Source organism: Vanellus vanellus, assembly GCF_965231255.1.
Source record: "Vanellus vanellus genome assembly, chromosome: 1".
Lineage (NCBI taxonomy): Eukaryota > Metazoa > Chordata > Aves > Charadriiformes > Charadriidae > Vanellus > Vanellus vanellus.
The window spans coordinates 136,498,715-136,522,067 of NC_138905.1; the positions used below are offsets into that span (position 1 = coordinate 136,498,715).

A 23,353-nucleotide genomic window follows, 5' to 3' on the forward strand; every position below is an offset into this window, starting at 1 on the left:
TTCCCCAGAACGATGTTGTATCTGTACACGGTCTTCCATGACAGTGATTTGTGTTGTGGGGAGGAAACGCACATGCATCCTTTTATGGAAAAATATTTTCTTTTAAAAAATGAGGCAGATGTGCAACACAGTTGTGGAAAATTTATAGTTTAAGCTATTTAAAGCTGCTATGCAGCTTCCTGTACCACATAAGTCCAGTAGTTCTAAGAAAATACAGATATGGTAGAAAAAGTAAGAAAATTTTCACCACAAAACCAAATAGTTACCACCAACAGAGAAAGTTATACACAAAATATATCTCTCAATACAGTGTTTACACTTCATTTTAGTCTACAGATTCAGTGCCAGGAACAGGACTTGTTGAGACAGTCTTTTCCGAATTATTTGCTGCACATGATTCCACATCAGGTTGGATTCCTGGTTCTGTGTCAGTGGGAGTTCCCAGCTCCTCGTGGAAATTGAGTGTGCAGGACTGCAACACCTGCACAGCTAGATCCACATCTGCTTCTCTGAGAGAAACCTGCTCCTTAAGGACTTCCACCTTCTCATTCAGCTCGTTCCTTTCTGTCTGAAGAGCCCTGCATAGCTTCTCCAAACGCTCCAGTTTTATTTGAAAGCCCTTGTATTCTTTATCTCTTACTGTTTTCTAAAGGACAAAGAAAATAAAAGCTCTGTGATCCAACTTTTTTTTTTTTTTCCTTAAAGAATCACCACATTTTAATCCTGAATATTAAGTCTTAATGAATCTAGTAGGTCAAATTCCAGCTGCACTAGAGCAAATTTGCTCAGCATACTTGACCACTACACTTCAGATGGTCCAAACTGGAGTGGCAACAGGCACCTTCAGAAACAAGCAGTGAGAACTATATGACTACGTAATGCTAACTGTAAGTGAGGGCTGAGTATCAGAGAGGTTCCTGATAGGAAGTCCCATAAAGCAGTCAATTACAACCCAAATAATGGCAACTACAGGGAGCAGAAAGGCATACAAGTGGGAAATCTACAATCCAGCAGCAGAACCTAGGTCAGAAGGTACCATACTCATGGCTCTCCTAACTAGCTCCTTACAAGAACAGAGAAAGATAAGCAGTGCTATCGCAGTACCTGTATGACCTAGGATGATTTAGCAAGGTCATACCTAATAGACTTGAACTAGACATTAGACAGTGTAGGCAGAACTGTATGCCGGTGACCTGTGTGAAAATTGTTTTAGCTCCTGTCTACAATAAGGAAATGGCACCTCATAGCCTCAAAAGCAGCAGCATTGCAGAAAAGTAATTGATCCCTTACGCACGGGCTGTTTCCTTGATATCAGTCCTGTACATTTAAAATAGATTTCTATGCAGCACTGACAGAACTTTGCTCAGCATATTAAAATACATTCAATTCATTCAGCTTGTACAATTTCATACACATTATCCCACCAATTAAACAGTAAGCAAGGAAAGACGAGGCTGAGTTTTTTGTGCATCATGAGTTTAGATTTATATAGCAGCTTTTTAGTTTCCATGCCTGAGGAGAACAGTACCACTTAGACAACAGAAAACATAAGGCAGACAATCCAAGAAGAGGCTACTGCGTATTATTTCCAGTTCTCTAAAACTGAAAGACTGTATGACGTTCTCTAGGACACAGACTCTAATTTAGCCATAATGCTGTTTAAAAGATAATTACCTCTTCAGCCATTTGCAGAAGAGCCTTGTTGTTGTTTTCCCATTTTGTACGCCACACTATGGTTTCCTTTTCCAGTTTCTTAATCTTCTTCGTCATCTACAAAACATAAACAGAAGACTTAATTTTGTGGCCTGCGTTGCAACACTTGGAAAGTAGTGTTACTTTCCAAGTCCATTTTGAACAAGTTATTTTACAGAAAAGTCTTTCTGCACAAAATCAACCCCACAAACACAGATTCCACGTTCAAAGAAAAACAGATTGATTGTTGAAGGTTGCTAGTCTGTTTCTTTTAAGTACAACTAATAAAAAGCTCCAAGAAAATAAGTTTTAAAATATAAGCACAGCCAAAAAGACCAAGAATATTGTATGCCTCTGATAAAACACGGAAATTGGGATTTAGCCATTATGCAAGTACACCAAAACCCAGAAAAAATTACATTTCTCTTCCATATGACAAATTCTTATGCCCCATCCTATGATCCAAATTAGATGTCAAAATACTCCATGTATTTTCAGAAGGCAAACACTGTTATAAAATCTAAAATGCATCCCACTGAGATCACACATTTTTATATTACTTTTTATGAAGCTAAGTAATCCTTTAAGTACCTTCTCCATTTCTTGCCTGAAGGTAGTAAAGAGTTCATTACTTTTAGCCATGGTGGTCTGGAATTCTTCAAACTTATCCATGTAAAGAGAAAGCTGTTGGGACAGAGGCAGGAACATTAATCTGAACAACTGTATATAAATAAAAAAAATAAATGTACAAGAGAAAATTAAAATAGCAGAGGATGAACTTCTTTTTATCTTTTTTTTTATAATATCCTATGGTTTCCATTTGAGGAGCGTGCATGTCTGAAAACATGCTATTGAAATTATATATGAAAGGAGACTTCTATGTTTATAGAACAGCAATATATGCTAAAGAAAAATATATTCTATGTTTAATAAAATTTTGGAAGACACCACAGTTCATCACGATCTCATTTTTGCTTCCCCACTAAAAAACATAAAAACAACTAAATATCTGTGGTACTTAATGTACAGGAAATTCAGCACATGGTTAGTGAAATTAAACTTAGAAAAGACCTACCTTTCCACCTTAACCAGCCAAAGTTAAAAACCAATTGGGGCTGGGACAAAATAAACATGATTGATTTCAGAAATCAAAATAGATATTCACAACCTATGAAATCTGCTTAGTGATCAAAAATCATGGAAAGAGAATATTGACAAGGAATTCATTTAATAGTGAAAAGCGTTACTTTTTAAACAAGCAAAGGGCATTAACAATGACAGAAAATCTTCTTGCCCTGCACCACAAGGTCAATCATCAAGAAGGAACTGCAGAACACCTTAATTAAAATAGTTTTTCCACAAAATAAAACCATATTAGGTTATGCTTCTTATTAAAACAATTTATACTACCAGTGTTGTGATTTGATGTTGATGTTCTGAGAATACGTGACCATTTACCAGGAATTTCTTACTCTATCTGAAGAGTAATCAGTTCTCTCAATTCTTATATTGCGGGTTGCAGGACAATTCAATTCAGAGCACAGAAATACTGTATTTTCCTCTAATAACAGAGGAAATTTCGTAACAGGAATTAGCCTACCTTGTCAACAGTGGATCATGACTCTGCCATTATTGTGACTGAACTTTCTAGCTCATCTTATACTACAACAAAATCTGTTGGCCCCAGGAAACCACAAACCATACCCATTGTTACTATTAAAAAGCATAACAAAAAGGCAGTGGGATTTTAAATAAAGGGTAACCAACTTGGAAAAAAAAAAATCATTAAGTGTGGCAAAAAACTACTTGGGAGAATCTGGATATTAATGACTCCAAGACATTGGACAACCTGGGGGGTGTGTGTGTGTATGATTACACTTAACTACACATATATATACACACATACACTTAAAATGTAACTGTTGGAAAAGGATTAGGTACACTAAGCATGGAAAAAAAGGCACGAAACAGAGCTTGCAAGGAGACTTAATACAAAACCTCACAAAACTGAAGCAATAAGAGGTATACAATAAAAGGAATAGCTACTGCTTCTTAGATGCTATGTTAGCTTAACCTATAATTTCCCTTACGTACTGAGCTCACGTGCAGCCAATGACTGCAGGTGATGCAGAACCACAGCACAAAAACTGGAGACCATCTTTCCACTCTCAGAGAGGATTTTGCAGTAGCATTTAGAGCAAGAAAACAATTTGAAGATAGTAATTGTTTGTGGACAGAGTCACTCAGTTTTAGGTTACTAAATCTGTCACAGTTAACCCCAGCCAGAAACTAGGACCACGCAGCCACTTGCTCACCCCACCGTAGGGCAGGGAGAAGAGGGAGGGAGGAGGGGATAGGGGACAGCTCCTCCCCTATGGGTTGAAATAAAGACAGTTTAACAGAACAATAAAGAGAAGAGGAAAAAACCAGTAATAATATTAATGGTAAAGCAATATACAAAACCCCCTGATGCAATACAATTGCTCATCACCTGATGATCGATTGCCCAGCCCATCCTGAGCCGTGATCCCAGATTCCCGCCCCCATTTATACACTAAGCATGATGTCTACAGTATGAAATATTCCTTTGGCCAGCTTGTCCTGTCTATGCTCCCTCTCAGCTTCTGTGAGAAGCTGAAAGAGTCCTTGACTAATGTAAACATCACTTTGCAACAACAAAACCAGTATGTGTTTTCAAATTATTCTCATACTAAATCCAAACACAGCAGCTACTAGGAAAAAAATATTAAATCTATCCCAGCTGAAACCAGGACAGCCTCAATAACAACAAGGATAAACATGACACTGCTTGCTCCACAACAGGATGGCATGGAAACAGTAAGGAACAAATTCTAAAACCTGCATGGGTAAAAATCTCCACCCAACTCTTTATAGTCACAAAGGCCTCTGGTCCTGAACAGCTATAAAAAAAGATAAAAATACCTTTGGAAGAGAGAGATCAACAGTTTCAGAGAAGCCAAGGAATGGTAAAGAAGTAGCCACAGTAAACAGATTCTTAAGCTTTCATATATTCTATTATTTGTAATATTAACACTGTTAATTTAAAAGGATACTAACTCGAGCAATTCAATGTTTAGCACCTTCCAGTAACAGTACTCTCCAGATGTATTAAACAGCAAGTACAAAATGTCAAGTTGTTACAATTTACATTTCACACTGCACTATTGAAGAGTTACTAACTGGAAATGAAATTTAAGACTTAATTAAAAAATACCAAGTGCTTTTCACAAGTAGTATATTGCATCAGATGAATCATAACATGCAGTTCACTACCATCACAAATCTCTTGGTACTTTTCAGAACAACTGTTACTGAAGAGCACTCTTAAAAAAAAAAAAAAAATACCTGCTGCTTCAGCTGAGCTTCCTGTTGCTTCATCTGTTCACATTTGTGTCTGGACTCAGTAGCTTCTTTTAGCAGCTAAAAAAAATATGCAGAAAGCCACATAATGAAGCAAGTACTTCTAAGAATGGCTTAAAGAACTTGATCTATGATGAAAAATGAACAAAGGTTAACATCACCTAAGGGCCATTCAACCATGTTTTCTCACATGGGTTTTTCATTACTATACCACTATACTTTCATAAACACTATTTAAAGCATGTGCTGGCATGCAGAAATTACTTCTATTGAGACATTTTTCTAATTGGCAGCATGAGTCAATGTTTCTATTTCTGTAGCAAGTTTGAACCACTACACTTACACGGGTAGTTCATTAAAGAACTGTATGTAATTTATACCTGTTTTGTAACTCTCTAATTTATTTTCCACCTCCATTTTTCCAGTCACTAGTACCACCTTTACAAACTAGTTTAATTTTTTAAATTGGAAGCTAACTTCTTGGAAGACTGCAAGTAAATTGTTGACTATCAACACACAAATAAAACATCAGGCATAGTTTTGGGGACAGAAAGATAAGAAGAGCATATGCCTTATTCTGCTTTTGTTACTTCTTATAGCATAAAACCACAAGTTACAACAAGACAGCAAGAAAGTATCTTTGGTATTTCAGGTCAAGGTATTTCCTAGTCTAAGAAAAATCTAAATGATATCCAGCACATTTGCTGAGAAAACGCAAACAGTAACAATGCTCGCCTGTGAATACAGACATTAATATTGTAGGCATTGTATACACATACAAAAAACAAATCTCAGTCTTGATGTTGAAATCTAGTCTAACTTCCAAAAGACAGTCCTCTCATTTTGCTTTATATCATGAAAAATCCATTTTGGTGGATTTTATTTCTCTTAACATACAGAGAATTCACTTACAAACTCCCTTTCTCGCTGATGTTTTTCCTCTGCTTCTTTAATAAGATGGGTAGTTTGCTGAAGTTTGGCATCCACAAGTTGCTGCTGCAGTTCTTTATGTTTGAACACTTTATCAATATGCTAGAAGAAGAAAGAAAATCCTATTAGTCAAATATAAACAGTGCATTGGTCAATTAAGGTAAGTGTAGGTGTATGCGGGATGTATATTGTTTAGAAGTTTCATGCAAAAGAAAAAAGCAGCAGAAGACTTTTACATGCTTTGTTTTCATCCTGTTATTGCCATACATTATAGCTACAGTTTTTGTCTTTCACAGAAGCCAGATGCATATTTTAAACCAGTACAATACTGTCAATCACTTCACACCAGGCATTTCAAAAATCCTGTAACAAGTAATGTACATCTTTTCTTCTGAAGTCAGTGTATCTACCTCTAATCCTAATTGTACTTTGTTACATCTAAAAGCTCTAGTCCTCATCATTAAAAAAAAAGCTCAAAATGAACAAGATTTGCAATGACAGTTTATTTGGCTGATGGAACTCCACAAATCATTGAACTTTGCAGTCTTCCATCTGTAAAGTAGCACAAGGCAGCTTCCTATCTTTTTCTTCCCCAAAATACAAATATTCCATGAGCGCAAAAGCTGAAGAACTGGAGTCTACAGAGAGCTTTCTAACTGATCCAGATTAAAAAAAAAAAAAAAAAAAAAAAAACAAAACACACCACAAAAAAAACCCAACACAAACCCAGTTGAGAAATAATATTCCAAACCTATGCCAACTAACTAAGCTGTAGAACTCCTTGAAGCTTAGTTCTCTCTTTGACAAGGAGAACTGGCTGTTTTCCATTTCTGTAGTTTAAACTGGCTAGCTCACATACTGGTGCCAATTAAAGGCAGCTCAGTTAGCCCTAAAATACAGTCATTTCCATGACACCAGTCCAAATATATTCTTAAAGCATGATAGCTTATTTTGATTCTACGCCAATAAGAAGAGCTACATACACAAAGGAGCTTGCCAAAAACCCCAAACGTTAATGAACCAAAACAAATAAGATAGAGAATAACTCATATACCCCCTCCCATTATACTGTGAAATTATAATTTAGAAGAACTTCAAGTATTAATACATATTTATGTTGGAAATAACCTTTGGACGCTATTTAGTCCACCCAAACTAGGGTCAACTTCAAAGTCCGATCAGGTTGCTCACACTGTGCCCAGTTGAGTTCTGAATACCTCTCAAGACAGATTCCACAATCTCTGGACAACTTATTTCTATTCGACTGCTTTCACTGTGAAGGTTTTTTTCAATACATCTTGAATCTACATATGCAAAACCAGACAGGAAAGGCAGCTAGTGTGCCAAACAGCTACTTAATTTTTCACAGCAGTGAGGTAAAAAGAATAATTTAAAATATATATATATATATACACAATGGCTGTAAAGTATTACGGTTTTTTCTTCCCCTTTAAATAATTATCTGATCCGTACAGTCAAAGAACTAACAGAATCCCATTAAAAGCATAATGTAAGCACCTCTTCTCGCAACGCGTACTGCTCAATGAGTTTCTTCAGTTTTTCCCCCAGTTCAATATTTTCCTGACGGAGCTTGGCATTATGCATATCATGCTGTTCCAGTTGAGCCTGAATTTCATTCAGTGTAATCTGGAAGTGTGCAGTTCCTTCTTTCCGTTTTTCTTCATATTCACGCGCTTGACGCATGTTGTCTTCCTTTTATGAGAGAACATTAATGTGTTCAAGCCAAACCACGCACTTTTTTCATATTTTTTGAGTCAGAAACAATGGTAATAATTTACTTGAGTACAGTTTCAAGTTCTATAGTGCTAGAGTTAATATAAGACAATCATAATATGCTATGCTGACTACCCATATAAAGTGCATGGTATGAAGAATCTAGAAATTCCAGAACTTTTACAGAATCTTGTCCTTACCACTACCAACAATACATAGGGGCTGGTATTATAAGATGCTACATGAATACCTTTGCAAGTGTAAGAATTACCCAGATGTTAGAAACAGCATTGATGAAATTAATGACATTTCCTACAGTGATTGCAGATAAGAACCTCTTGGCTCTCTTCCGTTTCATTCCCATTCATTATATTCTGACAGAATTAAGCCTTTTTTGATATCCTGCCATTTCACACTGCTGTTATTTCACTTGTGCTATTTTTCCAACTGTCATCAGCACCGTTCCCAGAAACAAACATGGCAAGATCACATACTGCAAGTAATATGATCTATGAACCAGTCTGAGGGGGAAAAAAAATAGCGAGTTGAACTATCCCCATATTCTTTACCTTAAAATCAGGTACACTTATGTCCCATGCCACATGTACCTGCAGAAGGCAGGTACAGGTAATGGACAAAGTGGAAAGTAAAAAGCAGCAGTCCTGATTTTAAGCAGTAATCAGTAAGATTTCCACCACTACTGGCACTGTAATTTATGTAAATAAACTAACCTTCAAAGTCTTGTTATGACGCTGAAGCTCCCGACAGAGAGATTCCAGTTTGCTACGTGCCAAAATGGCCTTGCCATGCTCACTCTGTAAGTGGACTTTCTCCTTCACAACTTGCGCTTGCTTCTTCTGCAGTATCTTCATCTGCTTTTGAACATTCCGGCTCTCCTCCAACTAGCGTTAGAGAGTATATTTATTAAACAAACATAGGTGAAACTATCCTTATGCATCCAGATGAGCAGACTGAACAAACTTTTAAACATTTCAGATGAAAGCAAGGAAGTCAATAATTTCATTAAGATCCCCAAGTTGATCTTAAAGAGAAACTCCCACCATCCTACAGACAAGTCAAAATGCGTAAGGACACAAGATGAAAATATACAAATTGCAACTTAACATTTGCCTTTGAGGAACAGGGACCATGGACCTGTCGACCATGGGCTATCAGGTTCTGTTCAGCTACAGGTATAGGACTAGCCTTGAAAAAGGAGGCTGTGACAAGCTGACTAAGACTGGCTTCTCAACAAGTCACAACTTCTTCCACTCTCTTATCTGGAAGGTACACACAGCAGTAAAAATAAGGCATGTTGGATAAACTATCAAAAAAGAAAACCCCACATGACTGGACAGAGTTCTTCCTTGTCAGCAGGAGCTCCTACCAAAGGAAGCAGTAATTTATACAAGGTTTTAAAATGCTAAGGTATTTCAGAAAGGAACAGATACAACTAGCAGCCCTGACAAATCAAGTCAAATACTGTTAAAGCTGCACAGCCCAGACTTCAATGACTTAAGAGGTCTGTAGTCTCAACCATTTGAAACAAAACTTTTATTTTATTTCCTTTAGGTTGTTTAGATCTTAGATGACAGCATTAAACTTTGTATACAGTGCTGACTTCAAAATCTATTCTATGAATACCCAGTGCATAAAAGTTTCTTGCATTAATATCTAGTTGAGAGTAAGTTCCACTGTACATGACTTTTGGGCTCCCTGAGAAACCATTTTATATAGATTCTGTTCTATTGCAAAGAAGTTAACAATGTTATGTGCAACATTGCTCCTTATTAGATAGTGCCTCAGCCTCAGGACACCACAGGAAAAGAAGGCTGGCAACAAGGAACATCACCGTGACAGAGAAGAAAACAATGCTGGTTTTCTGAAAGAGCTCAAAATAATGCTGAAGCACAGAAGAAAGAATAAAGTTAAGGACCTCCATGACAACAGTAAATTAAATGTACATTTAATCTAGTTCAAAGAAAGGAATGTTAAGGAAGTATTCGATATCCAGACATAAAAAGCCCTTTTCTTGGGTGGCCGTAAAACACACTTCAAGTGGCTGTGCTGTTTGCATACCTATGAAACTTCAGGCCCATAAAACTACGCCACTGTGAGACATCACCAAGGACGCAAACTATTCTGCATCACAAATTGATCTCCTGATAGATTCCAAATTAGGAAAAAAAAAATTGTGGAAGATCTTTTGCCAGGAGAGAGGCATTCCTACCTTTATTGTACAGTCCTTTTCATGAGACACCACTGAAAAACCTGACAGTGAGCTTTAAAGATGATGAATCTTTAAAAAAAGAAAAAAAGCATTGTAGGTGCACTGTCATAAACAGTTCAAACCTCTGATGGCATTAAAGCTGACACCTATGCCAGTGGTTCACCACCACTATCACGAAGAAAAGAACGCATCTTAAAAGGAACACAACAACAGGATCCAACGTAAACTTTCTAAGGGGAGCAGAGTACCTTTAAGACTCACTCAGCTAAAACAGAGCTACTGTTACACCCGGGTAAGCTCCCACCCAACTTCCCAGCAGTTCTGAGCATCATGAGGAAAGCAACTGGTTTTCTAGAATGATGAATATCTGTGGACTGTGAATGATTACTCTACCTGTAGACTACAGATCCTCTCCTGGCAGGGGAAAAAACAATGTCAACACATCTCTCCTGATTGCCAAGCCTCTTGAAGGAAATTACAATTCATTTGGTCTAGCTGTTACTTAATTGTTTTGAGATCTTTCCTTCAACAAGAAAACTCAAGTGAAGATGGTGCAGACTGTTTTCTTTCTGCAGAAGCAAGGAATTCATGCCAACCTAGCTCCTCATGCAGGCCATAATGATCACCCCTGATTTGACATAGGAGCTGTTCACTCAAATAGACTTTTCTAATAGACATGCACAAGCAATTGCTTATAAGAACTCATTTACTGTACTATTTTTAGGTGGGCTCCCCATTCCTGAGTTGCACTATGGAAGCATTATTGTTGCTTATTTAAATGAAAGTGACTTCTTCGAGAAGCTGCTGGTTTTGAAGGAAATTGACTTGTGAACAAGAGCATGCATGTGAGAAAGCACAAGGGAAAAAAAAAGCAAAAACGTAACAGACCTCCAAGGTGGACTCAGGATTTCCTAAACAGAACTAATCTAAATCTACTCTTAGTAATCAGTATTGCCTCTTGTGAGTAAAAAGACTACCTGCTAGCTCATCCTCAAAGCTTTGGAGACATTAATAATATCAAAGGAAAAATAAATTTATTTCAGAAGAGTTATGCCATATTGTGCAGCCATTATGTCATTTTCATATATATAATACACTTAACATCTACAGAAGGCAAACATGCTTTTTTCCAAGACATTGTTATCTCTTCAGTTTTGCATTCATTTTAAATCTACAAATACGATGGGAAAACATATACACAGAGTATTTCTAGTCTTTCCATTCTTGTCTGTCCCTGTCTCAAGATGAGCAAATGAAGCACTCATGCACATTCAGGCACATTCTGAAAAGTCAGTATACGAGCCTTTTTTCCCCCCAATTTTGCCATCAATTAATTTACAGAATAAAATATCATTTCTCCTTCTTGGGGTTGGAATACACTTTATAATTACTGATAACATTTTGCCTTTTTTTTTTTTTTAACTGAAGAAATGTATATTTTTCTATCCGTTCCTTTGCATGATCAGAAAGCACATAGCAAAATTAAACCTAGATCTTTCCAAATAACTCTTTAGTGATTTTTTTGGGGGGTAGGGGTAAGTATAACTGACCTTTTTTTTTTTTTTCCCCTAATCTCATTATCACAGTATGTTCTTTCCCTTTATCCTAAAGGGTATAAATTATAAAATGCTAGCACAAAAGCATTATCAACAGACAAAACCTAACAAAATAAATACTCCCAAAAGAAACTCTTAGCTTTTCTGTTAATCCTAATGTTATGCTTCAGCACCAAGTTATCAAAAAGTTATCATAACCTATTTTTTCTTTGAATTTAGGCAGTCATGTAGAAGTGAAATCACAACATGCAAGTTTGGCTGAAGCAATACTCATAATAAGCCTGAGCATTTGGTTTTGTGTTTTTTTTTTTTTTTTTTTTCCCCTCTTCCTACCAACACTGTGAAACACTCAAAATCATTAACTGTCCTGTATTAGAAGTTCCTGCATTCCACAGTTAATATTAACACATGAATAACTCCTGCTATCTTTACAAATTACTTACCAGATCAGCATACTTCTTGCACAAAGCTGCCAGCTTTTCCTCCGGAGTAGAAAGTGTGTTCAAGGCTTTCATTAATAACAGCACTTCTTTTCCTATGAATTGGATGAAAGACAACCACATTGAGAAAAAGTATAGCAGAAAAGCAGCCTGTCTTTAGAAGTAAAATATAGAACCATGAGAAATTAGTGTGAGTTAAGTTGTTCTTTGGTTTGATAGCTGCATAATCCTAACAGATGACAAATGGGAAGTCATCACAGTAAGAATAAACTTGTCTTGCCTATGTGCCATTACACAACTTGGATAGCAAGTTACTTTAAATTTAAAACCACAAAAATATTGTTTTCTAATTTATAATAGAACAGATAAAAAGAAAAATGTGAAAGAGTGAAGTTTAAAAGGTTAAGTTTTGCTAATAAAGGATATTCACACAAGTGTTTTTAATAAGCCTTTGAAATTTAAATATCAGCACTGGTTTGGCAGCATTGAACAACACAAACCCAAATTTAAAAGTTAATCCAACAACTGTAAAGTTAAAAAAGCTGATTAGTAATTAACACATCATTATTATTATTAAAGTTCCTGTAAGGACAGTGTTACCAGCAGAAGGATTCTTACATATGCAATAAGAACTGTCTTTTCCTAAGCAGAAGTACACATTTTCTCAGAACATCTTGTTAAAGATGACAAGTTTTTGCTACAAAGTAAACTTGAGACAAAGACAGAAAATGCATATCTGTTTTGTGAAAATATTAAAACCATTTAAAAATCAAAATACTAAAGAGAACATACCCAAAGTTTTCTCTTTGTGTTTTTCACTCTCTGGATCTTGTTGGCCATCAGGTGGGTCAGTACGGGCTTCTTCTCTCCCAGGAGTCTCCTCACGAGACTCTTGAGAGCAGCATATGGACCCCAGGTGCTTTCTGTTCTTTGTGATATACTCAGCTTCTTCCAAGGCGCCGGTGTTTTCCAGGCTGTAACAGTTGGACTGCACATGCTGCAACGCCGTATCGGACAATTCATTGCACTTGTTCACCAGCTCATCCAGCTGATCCTGGTTATTCATTCCCATCTCATGAGATCCAGCTTCTTCCATTGCACCACCAACCAACTTCAAAAAGGAAAGGAAGAAGTGGAAGTAAACAGTCAAGCAACTGTATTTAAAATTAAAACTTCCACCTTTCTTTTGCATGGACAAATAAGAGTAAAATTCCACCGTTATTCAAGCTGATCGAGTTGATACTAACTGTTGTTAAGACAGGTATATAAAGAAGTGCACAGAGAATAAGTCTAAAGAGTGAAGAGTACATGCAACAGCCCAAAATATTAATTACTGTATTATGAAACAACTTTGATACCTTGTTATTGCAAAAATATTTCTACTCTAGAAATTAAAAAGTTCACACAGAAATCTGTTCTTAAAGCTCCAAAACTATCAATTATCAGCTATCAACTCAGCTGTTAAAGCACGCAATCTCAAATGCAAAATTTTCTCCTCCATAGTTCTTAAAAATGGATTTTCACAAATCATCACTAAGTATAATAAATCTAAAACTCAGCAAGAGTTTAACTAGCTTTATGTACTGTTATTTGAAAAATAAGGTACAGAAATTGAGACAGAAGGACACCAGCATAAAAGCCAAATATATTACACATTAGTTTCAGAAAACTGAAAGACATCAGTTTTAAAATAATTCAAGAGATATACTTCAAGAAAGAGGGGGAAAAAATTAACCTACTAGGAAGTCTAAAGAAATCCACAGAAATATATATTGTTTTGATAACATAGAGGGTAAGAGTTTAAACTTCTGCACTCAGAACACCAAATACAATTGTCAGGTCATGACTGGATAAAGTCTGCTATAACAAGAATGGTAAACAGGATGAGGGGCAGACCCATTTTTGAAATGTTAAAATTCACATCTAAGAAATCATCATGAAAGTGAATACTAACTGGCTTCAGATTTCGAGTCCTATTACCTATGATTTTTAGCAATACATCATTTCTGCTCAATTAAACAGAACTTTATTGAAAGATTTCTTAAACCCCCAAATGTTTAACCATTTAACTAAGAAATTAAACATCACCAGTTGTTTTAACACTGCAGTGATATGTCCATATTTTGGAGCAGAACAACTGATATATCACTGATATATATACACTGATATACAGCTGATATGCCACTCTATAGCTTATTAAGGAGTTATGCCAACAGACTCCCCTCTCAATCACCAGAACGTTCTCAAATTCTAGAAATGATTCTTATGAGAAGTTCAAGCATGCCTGGATGGGTGTTTTCTTTGTTTTGTTACACTAGAGAGGCTAGGACTCAGGACAATACTTGGAAGCAACTGGGTATCTTTTTGCTGTCCATTTGCAATGCTACTACACAACATACATAGTTAAAAGCAGGTAAGTAGAGTTGAATCCACTTTCCTGCCAAAGTAACATTATCGTTCTCATTGATTTATTTTCCATGAACTGAAAGTAAATTTCCTTAAAAAGCCTCAAGAAATTATAAAAACAGGGATTGCTTATATTCACAGTTATGCTGTTTAAGCACAAATTAATTTCAGATTATCTTATATTTTAGTATTAAAGAATGCACTAGTTCTTAAAAGCCAGGAGTTTTATATGCTGCACAGATGGACTGTTCTCTTCAAAAGGAATTAGCCGACACCAAAGGAACACAGCCAACACTAATAGTATATTGTGAGATATATTCCAACTCCCAATTTGTTCAGCATGTTTGGAAGAATGATTTAAAAATCATTAAACAAATACACATTAATATTGTAAAAAAAAAAAAACAGCTTAGTTTTCCTCTATACTGAAAGCAAGTCTATTGCTTTACACCTTTATCTTGAGGCAGAGTCATTCTTGAGAAGATGGAATTCATACAATACCTTTCACAAAGACAATAAAGCTTTTTAGCTGCAAATAATCTGTACAGACATTAAGAAGCAACTTTTGACTTATTAAGGAAAATTCACTTTGCACTGCTCTTTACAAGTGTGGAAATTATGTAGGTGCTTCATGGAAAAATATAAATGCACTGCGGTTTTTCATTCCCCAATCATGTCAGCCAATGTACTTGACAAATACCTTGCAAACGTAATGCAGTAATAGAATAGCTACTACAAATAACCAGCCCCAACATTTAACAGTTGGCTTTTTAGACCTGTAACACACATGTTTTTTTCCTTAGATCGCCTTAAACTGTGGGGCTTCCATTGGCATGGGAAAGGCTTACCCCTCCAAGTTTAAGGTCACCTAAACAAACAAGAGGTGCTTCTTAAAAAAGGACAAGAGATGGGAGAACAGTAGAGCTCACTTAACCTTTCTGTAGTACCAATAGTTGAAACCATGGTACAGAACTTCTCTGAAAAACAGGATTTGTACAGTTGAAGATACTGTGTCACATTACATTGACAAGACAGGAAAGACCAGAGGTACCTGAACAAAACATGATACCAAAGTAGAACTGCAGTACCAACACAACAGCTGAAGCTTGCAGGTTTTCCATCACACAGAACATGAATTTCCAATTCAGATTCCTGTGCCTATGAAGCCTGGCAAACAGTAGGGAAAGTCTGCTCTAAACTCAAAGTTTCTGGGTTTGCACAGTATTTACAGACTTACTGAAATCCATAAACAGACTCAAAATTTTCTTTTTGAAAGCAGAGCACAAAATTGCTAGGAACCCAACAAGCAGCCGGGAAGGCCTGACTGGCCATGGCTGTGGTTACACATTGAACAGCAGTGCTGCCCAAACAGCTCTCATTCCCCTTTTCCATACCCCTCTTGTGCTAGCAACAACACTGGTGCAACTTGTTCTAACACAGTTTAGAGCCAGATCAGTACCTCAGCCCAGTTCACTGCACAGCAACAGGCAATCCTGCCAACCAGAAGTGCTAGCACGATGGTTGGAAAGAAGCCAAAGCACGAGAGTCACTAAAAAAAAAAAAAAAAAAAGCCAGCCTAATCACAGAGCACAAGGAACTAAAAAAATACCTTATCCTAACCACAAGTACTTAGCTAACTGACTACTGAGGTACTGAAATACTGTTAGCAAGATGATGTTCATGAGAAGCACTGCTTCAAATTTAGGCAACCCAGAGATTTTCACTGGTTTTCATCTGAGAAAATTCTGCCATTTCTGTGGAAAAATGAACAACTACGGGCAAGAGCATACACATGACCAATAAGCTGCAAAATGCCCATCTCTAACAGCAAACCATCATAGTAACCTAAACACCTGTCAATTCAAAGCTGGCACTTAACATGCACATTCCAAAGCATGTGGAAGTTTCACAGAGTGAACACTACCATCTCATTAATTCAGCAGAGCTTTTTGTAGAAGTCAAATTAGGTGTCAGTCCAATTCTTTACTGACAATAATTTCTCAACTCTGGGTATTCTCTGTCCTTCGCCAAAAAACCCACAAGGATTTTCAGAACTTTAGATGTCGGAGAATGAGTCTGACAGAGAAGGCAGAAATACCCTATCAGAATACTGAATTGAAGAAAAAGGTTTGTGTAGAAGTGTCTTACACATCTCAAATATATTTGAAAATAATAGCGATAGTGAGAAAAACTACAGAACTTGGTCAACCTTCTTTTGGTTTTCCAGTGAACATGGAACAAATCCAAGCTTACTGACAAGCAAGCATGCCCCCTGCAAAACTGAAGCTTAGTCTGGCAGTAGACAGTTTTTGTAACAATATCTAATTTTCTTAGCTTCAATATAATTAAAAATTGGTGACCACAGGCTAGAATACTGTATTCAAAGAAGTGGTTCTATCAGCAGCTAGAACCACCTGACAACATACAAAAATAACTTCAAAAGCCCTTATCAAGTTGTAGTCTATAAATTCTAGCAAAACTGACAGTAGTGGCATGACATACTAAAATTCTAATGTATTTAACCTAGATTAGAAAGTGTTTGTTTTTCATTTTAAACAGAGAGGTCTGCTATTGCCTGACAGGGGCCACAAACACTAATGGCTAGATGACATCCTGATTATGATTAACAAAGAATTTTCTACACTAGCTGTCACTTTAGATATTAAAAACATAACCAGAAAGTCTAAACAGCCTTCTTACACTCAATTTTATTCAAACTCTTTAACTATAGATAGTTACAGATTTGATCTGTAACAAGCTTTTAGTTGGACTATAGCAATAATAAACATTGCAGTGACAATGGTAAGTACTAAACCATATTAGCATCACTAAAATTGCCCCCCCTCTTACTGAGACAATGATCAGAGCAACCCCAAATATTACCTCTATCTTTTCAAACGTGTGCTCATCAGATGAGTGAACTTCTGTTTAACATTCCAGCCAGAACAGAGCACTTCCAACAGCACATTGTATAATAGCGCTGATTCAGTACTGACTGAATAAAAACAAAACAAAACCACCCGCCAAAGACCTTCTACTGAAATCACCACTACCTTTTCTAGCTGCTACCATGCTCTCTCAGCTTCTAGCTGGCTTCCAACCTCCAGCTTCTAAGCAGCTTTAATCATAGGTGGCTTATAATCTGACGGACCGGAATCAAGACTGTCACATACCTAGAAAGATTTTTTTCAGTGAGAGACAAAAGGAAAAAAAAAAAAAAAAAAAAAAGACTACGTTGCACAGATAATGTGCCGTTTCCTAGGATTAAAAAATTATTTATCAAAATTCAAAACTGTACCATTAAAAAATAAGGCACTTATCACCTACCTAACTGTGAAACCAGTTATTACAAGACACTGACATTTTTGAATAAGCATATCGTCTTCAAGCTATTTAAGATAGAGTTACAGGCCAAATAACTTGAGGATGCCTGTAGGAAAACTACTGGTAACATCGTTCCTGCTCATCCCAAAGTTTTTGTTCAGTCTTCTGCTCTGTTCTCTCAACTTGCACCTTGATTAAAAAAGGTGCACATCAGGAAAACTCTACCTTACTTCATACCTAAAAGATGAGAGTATAAGATAGGTATCCTATTTATGAAACTGGCTATGATCACAAGAGCCTAAGTCAACTTATCTTCAAACAGTACTGCTTCAGTAACATGCACTGCACATGAGGACAAAACAGACACCTAGGCAGAACTAATCATGAGTTAATCGGTGCCACTAGAGGCAGCGTGGGCTGCAGTGATCATGCACTGATGGAGTTCGCAGTCCTGAGGGATACGGGTCAGGCAAAGAGTAAAGTCAGGACCCTGAATTTTAGGAAAGCAAACTTCCAGCTGTTCAAGGAGTTAGTCAATAGGACCCCTGCAAAACTGCCCTTGGGGACAAGGGAGCAGAACAGAGCTCTCAATCCCCAGGTGTAAGAAATCAGGAAAGGCAGGCAAGAGACCAAGATGGCTGAGTTGAGACCTGCCAGTCAAACTAAAGGGTAAGAAGGAATGCACAGGCAGTGGAAGCAGGGACAGGTATCCTGGGAAGAGTATAGGGATGCTGCCTGGTTTTGTAAGGATGGGGTCAGGAAGGCCAAGGCACAGCTGAAGCTGCACTTGGCAAGGGACACAAAGAACAATAAGAAAGGCTTCTACAGGTATGTCAGCCAGAAAAAGAAGGTCAAAGAAAGCGTACTGCCCTGATGAACAAGACTGGCAAAACGGTAACAATGGACAAGAAGGCGGCTGAGGTACACAACAACTTTTTTTTTTTGCCTCAGTCTTCACTGGCAACCTCTCTCCCCACACCTCTCAAGTGGACAGACTGCAAGGCAGGGGCTGGGGGAGCAAAGTCCCTCACACTGTAACAGAAGATCAGGTTCGTGACCACCTAAGGAACCTGAACATACAGAAGTCTATGGGACCTGATAAAATGCATCCCAGAGTCCTGAGGGAACTGGCTGATGTAGTTGCCAAGCCACTCTGCCATGATATTTGAAAAATCATGGCAGTCAGGTTTTCAAAGTTATCACACGTGCAACTGGACATAAAAGCCTTATACCCCTTATCCTGACCAATTACATAAATATTACATACTTTTTGCCACAAGATTTTTTTTATCATAAATGTTTATTGTCTATAACAAATTTTAGACTTCCAGCATCTCAGCAATTTACTTTTGCCTGCTAAGACAGGAAAACTTACTTTGAAAACATGTGTGTAATATATGTTCCCTCAGTGCCGATACTCAAAACAACTTCACTTAACATTATTGTGCTGAAAAATCAGTCATTCTTGGTAGTAATTTTGTTCATGACTTCTCCATTAAAACTTAGCATTTTGGGATGTCACAACGTTTGAGTTTGAATTTTATAGCAGGTGCACCTTCATCCACTGGTCTAGACATAATTCAGGTGCCTGTAGCCGCAAGACTAGCTTATTAAGGTTATTTCTCCATGCAATAGTTCTCTATACTGTGCTCACTGACCTGAATGATCACACAGTCTAATTATACCTTTCTGAAAACATGATGGCCTCTGAGGTGGCTTTCCCACTGAACTAAGATCAGAAAGTAATTTCAAACAAACATCTCACTCTGTTCTGTCATTACATTAAAAATTACGTTCTAGGCACTCATTTATCTACTTTCAAAACACTGGACTAAGGCAACTGCAGTACTGCTCATCATTAGTTTCAAAGCATTGCAAGGTTAGAAATCCAACACAGCAGGAAGATGATTAAGAAATATCTACCTTGAAAATCTGTATTTTACCTTTATGAAAGTTAATAGAATCAATGTTAATAGAATTCCACTATTAATATTGCTGGCCTTACATTCAAGATATGGTCTTTCATACTGGCTCAGACCCATTCTTACATGACCCCTTATGGTCCTTACTTTTTTCTGCTACCCTTTCCATACTTCTTGCTCTGTCTTTCAGTGGCCTCACGACACCAACAACATTCCTGCTTTTAAAAATAGCTTTTATATTTATCTCAAACATAATCTCAAAGGGAAAAAAAAAGGGTTTGTTTTGTATCATTTTTCTGTGCTCTGAAAAAAGATTAGAAAGATCTCTTCCCTGCTTTAGTTTAAGACATTAAAAGTTTTCTGTAATTCTAGCAAAAATTTCACTGGGGGAACCCAAAGTTTAAATGGAAACTTTCAGTACATTTATATGCAGTGCAAAGTGCTGTACATTTCACGAGCCCTTTTTTAATGCAAGCATCTGAGACAGGTGCTAATTAAGAAAACACTTAATATAGCATGAATCACTTCCGCCAATGAGGTTTCACTTCCTCTTTACTATAAACCTAATAGTTTTCTAGTCATCTGCAGTACGTTTCTGGAAAAAGCAGGGTAGACAAGTTCTGAATTCCCAATGCAAACAGGTCACAAGGAACCTAAAAATAAAGAAGCTCCCGTGTATCAAGCAGGGGGAGGGAAATCTGCAAGAGACTGCTGAAGGATTTTTAATTCACAAAAAAAGTTCAAACTTTGCTGTATATTTTCTGGCACATTTTGCCTTTTTTAAAAAAGAAATTCCATTTGACTGTGAGTATATGAAATAATATGAAGATGCTGGTTTGTTTGGTGTATGGTTTTTTTTTTGGTTTTTTTTTTTTTTTTTATGTCATCATCTGCTTTCACAGCAGACACTAAAGTTACTTACACGCCACTTCCTAGTAAAGAACTCAGAAAACACACAGCAGAAAAGATGTTTTTTCATTGAGGAAAACTAGCTCCACAGCCTCCTAAGTCTCTCTCCAACAGCTGAAATAAACAACCACTACCACAAAGCTGCTATTTCTGGGGTGTTGTTATCTTTTGTGCCACAGAAAAAAGTTACCACAAAAATCCACTTGAATTTATGTAAAGACACAGGATGATATATTAAAGTGGCACATGAGATTCCCAAGGCAGTTCTGTCACACAAAACACCGTCTTGGAGATATAACATACAGTAGCTGAATTACAGCACGTTTTAAGTCTTTGCTGTTTGGTACCCAAGTACACATATTTTAGGCTTTTCCTACACGGAAACACAACGAGAAATCACTGTAAAGTCACCGAGGACACCAGCACACCGTTCCTTTCAGCGTCGTTTCGGTAGAGGAGAAGAAAAGAGAAGAAAGGCCATTTTTACTTATTTCGGAGAGTAAGGAAACACTCCCGCCGCCCCCGCACCCCCACCGCGCCGGAGGCAGGCAGGGAAGCAGAGCCTCCGCTCCCGCCAGGCGCGCCTCGCACCTCAGCCGCACGCCTCGCACCGGCACCGGGGCCGCACGACACCGCCGGCCCGCGACCCCATGGCCGGCGGGGCACAAGCGCGGCCGCCCAGCGGAGCACTCCCCCCTCTCGGCCCCAACGCCCCCCACCCCCCCCCCGCCCCACCGGGCCCGGCCACGTGCCGCCGCCCCCAACGGCCCGCCGCGCGCGCGAGGCAGGGCCCGCCCCTTGGGGGATTCGGAGACGCGGGGCGGCGGGGGGAGGGAAGCGCCCCCCCGCGACTCCCCGGGGGGCGATGGCGAAACCCCTCTCACCTCCCGCCCCCGACACCCGCGCGCGGCTGCAGCGACGGGTTCGGCCCCGGGGGAGCGAAGCGGAGCGGAGTCTGGCCTGCCCGGCGCAGGGCTCCCGAAAGCGGGGAAGGATGGGGGGGCGGAGCAGCCGTGGCAGTGCATGCCCCAACCCCGAGCGCCCGGGCGGGCCCTGCGGCGGAGCGCGGAGGCCGCATGGGGACGGGGGAGGCGGAGCGCCCTCCCGCCGGGCCCGGCTGCGCGCCGCCCTCACCTGCGGGCTGCCGCTCGGGGCCGCCGCCTCCTCTTCGTCGCCGCTCTGGCTCTGGCGCCGGCTCTGTTCCGCTGCGCTGCTGCTGCTGCTGCTGCTGCTGCTGCTGCTGCCGCCGCCGGTGCTACTGGTGCTGCTGCTGCTGCTGCTGCTGCTACCTCCTCCGCGCGCTGCCTCCGCTCCGCGCGTCGCCATGATGTGACGGCAGCATCCAAACAAGCTGCCGAACCGAGGGACACCGGAAGCTCTCCCGGCGGGCCCGCCCCTTCTCCCCACGACAGCCAATCGCCGTGCAGCCCCCTCCCCCCATCCCCCTCGTGGGTGACTTGCGCCTGCCGGGTGGCGGAGCGGCTTGTGGGCTCCACACGGGAGAGAGGCGGACTGCGCTTCCCAGCGTGCTCTGCGCAGGGACGCGGCCGCCCGGCCCCGGTATGCACCGCGCGGCTCCCCTGCGCTCCGTCCCGCGCAGGGCATGCCGGGAGCGGTAGTAGGGTCTGCTGCGGGGGGTGCCGGGAGATGTAGTCCCGCCGGCCAGGGGCCGCGGCCCCGGGCGTACAGCGTTATTAACGGCCGGTCACCGAAGGAAACCTTGCCCCCCTCCCCTGCCTCCAGCTTTATTCCGCCTTCCTTGCGGCTATTGCTGCATTTGTCACGGCCTTGAACCTCAGCGGCGTGCCAATGGCGGGAGGCCAAGCATGGGGCAGGTGCTGCTGCTGCTGCTGCTGCTGGAGGAGAAGTCGGAGGTCTGTGGGGAAACAGGGAGCTGTGCCGGGAATGGCTTTGCACATGTCGCCGAGGCCGGGGCTGCTGGAGGAGTCACTTGGAGCCATAAGCCCTTCCCTGGGAGCGCGGCGACGTGCTGTGGCCCGCGCCTTGGCCAAGCCCTTCTCCTCTCCGCATTGCTCCTGCTGGCGGGAAGGCTGCTGTGGCTTCAAGGGACGCTGCTGTGGGTTCAAGGTTTGCTTCCGTGGAAGAAGGGGTGACAACATGTGCTGGAGGAAAGAACGAAGCTGCTGAGGCGAACATGCGGTCCCTTGAACCCACCACCAGTTTCATGGGCGCGTGTGGGCCTTCTGGCGGATTGCTGTAGAATAACTTAAAACTGGTACAAGCAAACATCCTGGAAAGAGACGTGTTCTTGCTTTCCAGGGAAATAAACTTAACCTCTTCATAATACGAGGGGAATCTTTACGTTCTTTTATGTAGTTACTGAATGAAAATATCACTCTAAACCTCCCTAAACACTTCCTACTTCAGAGAACAGGTAGAGTGGATAATTATGTTGAATAAAGTAGCTTTTGTGAAGAGGTATCTTCTTTGTCTTTACATCACAAATTGATACACACCAGAACTATTCAATTGCTAATTTCAAGATGAAAAATAATTTTACATTCTTTGGGTGTCATCCTGATCTTTAGCTGGAGTTTTTCTCCCCCAAGATAACACTTGTTCTTTTACAAGCATGCCTAATACTGGTGCAATTCTTGGGAAAATAAAAAAGGGCCTCTCTTCTCCCCCAGCAGAATTTTAGTGCTTTAGAATTTTCCTGATGTATCCCTTCCGTTTGGGAGTAGCAAGAGACCCATGCAAATATGGTCCGGCTGGTTCCAGGATGGCTCATGCAATCCTTAAATAGGGCTTTAAGATTGCTTTTAATTTCTCCCAAGCATTATTTGAGAGTATCTATACAGGCAGCAA

The 23,353-nt window shown here is 39.6% G+C and overlaps 1 protein-coding gene across 2 annotated transcripts; it reads right to left on the bottom strand.

Moving 5' to 3' along the window:
* Positions 1 to 253: 253 nt before the first annotated feature.
* On the bottom strand, positions 254 to 21,850 carry TXLNG (taxilin gamma; the record flags this gene model as incomplete). Of its 2 annotated transcripts, none has more annotated exons than XM_082479629.1 (10): positions 254 to 646; positions 1,675 to 1,770; positions 2,284 to 2,376; positions 5,059 to 5,133; positions 5,986 to 6,105; positions 7,522 to 7,716; positions 8,469 to 8,639; positions 11,967 to 12,058; positions 12,756 to 13,074; positions 21,659 to 21,850. In XM_082479629.1, the coding sequence occupies 10 exons, from the start codon at positions 21,848 to 21,850 to the stop codon at positions 326 to 328; spliced, it is 1,674 nt and encodes a 557-aa protein (XP_082335755.1). In that variant the 3' UTR covers positions 254 to 325. The 2 variants fall into 2 exon arrangements, with proteins under 2 accessions (XP_082335755.1, XP_082335756.1); XM_082479630.1 differs by lacking the exon at positions 21,659 to 21,850 and adding an exon at positions 15,829 to 15,914.
* Between the last annotated feature and the right edge of the window lie 1,503 nt (positions 21,851 to 23,353).